Consider the following 5,432-nt stretch of genomic DNA (forward strand, 5'->3'; position numbering starts at 1 on the left):
AGTTTGCGCTCTGGCTCCGCTATTTCGAAAAGTTCCTCACAGCCTCCGCAGCAGCGATCCAGATGACGAGGGCAAGCTCCTTCTGCTATTCTCATACATTGGGCATCAAGGCTGCCAGATGGTCTGGGCTGGCCAGATAGAGGGAGCCGCAATGGACACCCTGAAAGACCAGTATGAAGTCCAGGTGAACAAGGTCTGTGCGTGGCATGTACTCCACTCACACAAGCAGCGACCTAGGGAAACATTCGATGACTTTTTCAGGGCCCTGCAGGAGCTCGCGAGGGACTGCAATTGACAGGCTGTGAGTGCAGGTCAGCACACAAAGCAGCTGATCAGAGACGCCTACGTAATTGGTGTCCACTCCGACTACGTGAGGTGGAGGCTACACGAACAGAGACATCTGAGCTGACCTCAAGCCATCGAACTGGCGAACACCCTAGGGGTGGCCATCTGCAATGCTGAATCATTCTCCAGTGAACACGCAGCCACCTCGTGGGGATCACAGGGCCGCCACCTTGGCAGGCTGGATCGCAAGGCCCCTCCCATCCTGAGCTGACCACCCCTGCCATTAGCGACCACCCAACGTGCTATTTCTGCGGGCAGGCTAAGCACCTGAGGAAATGCTGCTCTGACAGGGACGGCATCTGCTCCTGCTACGGGAAGAAAGGACACTTCACCACGGTCTGTAAATCCAAACAAACCCCGAGTTCCAGCAGCCCAATGTGCGAGCAGGGGTGGCCATCTTCAATGCCGACACTTCCGGGGACCTGGGGCGGCCGCAAATACGCACCACTGAGACCATTGATTGTGAAGATGTCACCTCCGCCTTCTCCCTTTTCTCTTCCGGTGAACGACGATGGGGCCACATGCACATCATCTCGACCGCCATGTTACCTGACCTCTGGCAGTCCATGGATGTCCTCAGATGATGAGCTGATGCTGGCATCAATAACTCTGAATCAGGACAGACCCCATCAACTCTCCAAGGCCAAGATGGACATTCAGGTGAATGGCTGCCCCATCGCTTGCCTATTTGACAGTGGAAGCTCCGAGAGCTTGATTCACCCAGACGCTGCACAGCATTACTCCCCTGGGGTGAAGCCCACGAGTCACAGTGTCTCCTTAGTGTCCAAATCCCATTCAGCAAAGGTTTGTGGCAGTTATACAGTAACACTGGATGACAGGGCATGGTATATCATGACTTGAATACTCCTAGTCCTGCAACAGCTCTGTGCACCCATCTTACTGAGATTAGACTTCCAGTGCAACATGAAGAGTGTCACAATGGAGTATGACGGGCCCCACCCTCCTCACACGTTCTGTAGCGAGCAGTTTTTAAACCACCCGCCCCCTCCACCCTTCGACCAGGAGCCCCAAACCCAATGACCGTGTCCAACATGCGGTCTCTCCATGCTCCAGATCTCTCCCTCGCCTCTGTTCACCAATCTCACCCCTGACTGTAAGCCCATCGCTATACTTATTAAGCCAGAGGTGAGATGCCTCCTCGCCGAGGGGGAGGGTGATAGAATGGAGTATGAGCCCCTGGAGAGTCCAGGTCGTGGTGGCAAACCGTGGGGAGAAACACCGGATGGTCATCGATTACTCCCAGACCATCAGTAGGTTCACCCGGCTGGATGCATACCCCCTCCCCTGCATAGCTGACATGGTGAACCAGATTAAACAATACAAGGTCTTCTCCACCATAGACCTTAAGTCCACGTACCATCAGCTCTCCATTTTCCCCGAAGACTGCCAGTATACCATCATCGAGGTGTATGGCCGGCATTACCATTTCCTGATAGTCCCCTTTGGAGTCATGAATGGAGTGTCAGTTTTCCAGAGAGAGATGGATTGGATGGTGGACAAACACGGGCTGTGGCCACTTTCCCATAGCTCGATAATGTCCTCATCTACAGCCATGACTAATAGGATCACCACAGGAACCTCTAGAAATTCCTCCACACCATGAAATGCTTCAGCTTGACGTATGTATCTTCAGCACACGTCGCTTGGCTATACTGGGCTGCGTTATGGAGAATGGAGTCATCAGCCCCGACCTCGATCACATGCGCCCCTGTTAGAACTTCCACACCCCCACTGCCTCAAGGCTCTGGAAAGGGGCCTGGGGTTTTTCTCTTATTATGCTCAGTGGGTCCCCAGCTGCGCAGAGAAGACCCGACCCCTCATCGGGGCTACCATTTTCCCCCTGTTGGCAGAAGCCCGTGAGGCATTCGACTGTATCAAAGCCGACATTGCAAAGACACAATGCACACGTGGACGAATCCACCCCATTTCAGGTGGAGAGCGATGCGTCGGACTTAGCTCTGGCCGCCACACATAACAAGGCGTTTTTTTTGCGCACCCTCCCGGGTCCAAAGATCCGGCACTGCTCCATCAACAAAGAGGCCCAGGCTATGATCGAAGCGGTACGGCACTGGAGACATTACCTCACTGGTAAACATTTTACCCTGCTGACTGTCCAATGGGCAGTCGCCTTTATGTTAAATCATCAGTAATGGGGTAAAATCAAAAACGACAAAATCCTGAGGTGGAGAATCGAGCTCTCCACCTACAACTATGACCTACTGTACCAGCCTGGAAAGCTCAACGAGCCCCCGATGCCCTGTCTCGAGGGAAATGTGCCAGTGCGCAGACACACTGCAGGATGGCCTCTGCCACCCCCGAACACCATTTTTTCCCACTTCATCGAGGCCTATTCCATGGCGGACATCAGGACGCTGACCAAAAATTGCTGGGTGTGCGCTTCTACCAGCCCGACCTGATCAAGGCCACTCACCCCTTTGAACATGTAAGCATGGACTTCAAAGGACCCCCACCCTCCACGAACTGCAAGAGCTTGAAAACCACTGTTTTAATCATCCCTCATTGACTCGTCATGTGCCCGGTTTCAGAACTCCAAAGGAAATGGGGCAATGACAATTTTTCTCAAGCCGAGTATTTCAGTGACAACTGGGTCCAGAGCAGTGATGCTCAACCTTCCCTTCCCACTCACACCCCACCTGAAGCAATCCCTCACTAATCACAGAGCACCGATGGCACAGGGATGACTTACAGTGAGTGGGAAGAAAACGTTTATTGCCCTCTCCTTGTACCTGTCCAATATTTCTTAAACATTGGCACGGTGTTGGCAGAGGATCTCCATCCTCTGGCTGAAGAAAGTTCTCATCTCTGTTCCAAATTTCTGTCTCGCCCGCGGGGTGGGGTGGGGGGGGGGGGGGGGGAATAACCTAAGGGAATCTCTGAAATCTTCTTCTTTCACTCCAGGTCACCTGAGCGGAGTGGATCCAGTGCCTGTTTTCCGACTCTCCCTGCAGGAAGGTTGCGCAGGGCTGGTCCATAACCTTGGAGTCAGGACGCTCCACCCTCTCTCCCTATAAACAGCGAGGCTCGTTCCGCGGCGGGCTGGCTCGGGAGCTTGGAGCAGCAGCAGGGGGAAGGAGAGTTGTCCTGTAGCGAGGCGGGGGTAAGGCTCGTTGTCCTGTGGCGAGGGAGGGGGGTAAGGCTCGTCCTGCTTTTGCCCTTTGATGAACGGGACCCTCGGTTGGGGGTTGCCAGAAGTTGCTATGGATTTGCTCAACCCCAGTTACCTCCCAGCCAGCGCCTCTTACGACTGCACCTTTAACTTCTGGACCGACTACCTGGGCTTGTCCACGCTGGTCACCAAGAACCGCAGCAAGGGACCCGGCTCTTCCAACTCCATCACCGAGTCCCTCAAGGCCACTCTGGGCTTGAGCGACCCGTGCTATCCCTGCGTGGGCCACGGAGGCTGCGGCTGCTCCCCCAGCTCCGGGAGGGGTTTCTTGGACCTGGAGGAGAGTTTCCCCTTCTTCCACCCGTTCCACCCCTCGCCCCCCGGCCGCGGGCAGCTGGATGCCGAGATGTTGCCGGAACCCTTCGGTCCGCTGGACCTGCTGGGCGGAGAGAGGAGGGCCACCCGAAAGGTCGGCAGCCGAGCCAAGCCGGAGCCCCGCATCTGCGTCTTCTGCCGGAACAACGGGGCTCCCGAGGACGTGTACGGATCCCACGTCCTGAAGACCCCCGAGGGCAGGGTGGTGTGCCCGATCCTGCGGGCGTACACCTGCCCGCTGTGCCACGCCAGCGGAGACAACGCGCACACCATCAAGTACTGCCCTCTCTCCAAGGACCAGCCCTCGCAGAGGGTGTTGAAGGGAAACAGGGCTGTCGGGGCAGGCAAGAGGCTCAAGGTTTTCTAGACCTCTGGAGCCCCGTGTATCGTGGAATGCAAGGAGAGATCTGACCTCTCCCCCCCCCCCCCCCACTCCAATCCAAACTTTTCCCCTCTGACATTGATACCCCCCGAAAAAAGGTGGTGGGGGGGGGGGGGTGGTGGAATCCTCCCTCTACAGTTTAATCTGGGAATCTGGCTGATGAGTTAAATACAGGATGCGGGAGAAACCTAGTGGGTCAAACAGTGTCCCTTTATGCAGTAAAGATAAAGGTCCATACGGTATGAAGGTCCAAGCCCGCAACACTAGTGCTGGGGCTTTCTCTTTGCGTCCAAAGGACACGGCTTGACCTGCTGAGATCCTCCAGCATCATGTTTGCATTTCAACCGCGGCGTCTGCAGACTTTCGTGTTGCATCCCGGATTGATTGAAAGCACGTTTCTGCCTCAAAATGATCCCCCCCCCCCTTCAGATTGGAAACTCGTTATTGAGGAACGTGAAGGCATCGCTTGTTTCAATGGAGGGGCGCGCACCCCCCCCCCCCCCCCCCCCCCCCCCACCCACCTCCTTCCAAAGTTGGACGAGTTGTGGTTGCAGGAATTTTTGGAGCAGAGACCACAGTAAATCCAGCTCTTGCGTGGCAGCGAAGGAATTTGGACGGTCGCTTGAAAGAAGATCCAGTTACTCGGGTTTTTTTTAAAAAAACGCCTTTTACTTCACTTCAGAATTGATCCGGATCGGATGTTTGACGGGACACCTTCCTTGGTGTGCGGTGGACCCTTGGGAAACCTGTCTCGAGTTTAGATTCCGAATTATTTCACTGAAGGGGCCAGGGCTTGTTTGGAATGTGCATGATCTGGGTGGGGGGTTTGGAGTGAGGAAGGGGGGTGGGGGGAAGCTGGTTTATAATTCCCAATGTTGTCTCCAGCTGAATTTGTCTTGCAGCAAGACCGCTGGTCAATTTCCAGATTCTCTCTGTAAAGGAGACGGTTTAAACAAAAATCAAGATAACCTCTCGATGATTCCGTCTTGCGTTCTGTCTGAACTTCGTCCAAATGTGTCCAGAAAATGTTGTGAATGTACAATTTTATTAGTTTGGAACTTGTTTTGTTTGGGGGGGGGGGGGGAGAAATATTTTTAGCAGGACTGCACAATGGAGTTTCCTGATTTAATTTACCAAAGGAGATTTAAAAGTTTCAAAGTCATTTGTGTGTTGTGTCCTGTA

At 54.3% G+C, this 5,432-nt stretch overlaps 1 protein-coding gene across 1 annotated transcript; it reads left to right on the plus strand.

The window, feature by feature from the left end:
* Positions 1-3,434: 3,434 nt before the first annotated feature.
* Positions 3,435-5,069, plus strand: nanos1 (nanos homolog 1). Its single transcript, XM_069922726.1, has one exon. It carries the CDS (start codon positions 3,546-3,548, stop codon positions 4,233-4,235), a length of 690 nt encoding a protein of 229 aa, XP_069778827.1. The 5' UTR covers positions 3,435-3,545; the 3' UTR covers positions 4,236-5,069.
* The last annotated feature ends 363 nt before the right edge of the window (positions 5,070-5,432 follow it).

The sequence above is a fragment of the Narcine bancroftii genome, chromosome 3 (assembly GCF_036971445.1).
Source record: "Narcine bancroftii isolate sNarBan1 chromosome 3, sNarBan1.hap1, whole genome shotgun sequence".
NCBI lineage: Eukaryota > Metazoa > Chordata > Chondrichthyes > Torpediniformes > Narcinidae > Narcine > Narcine bancroftii.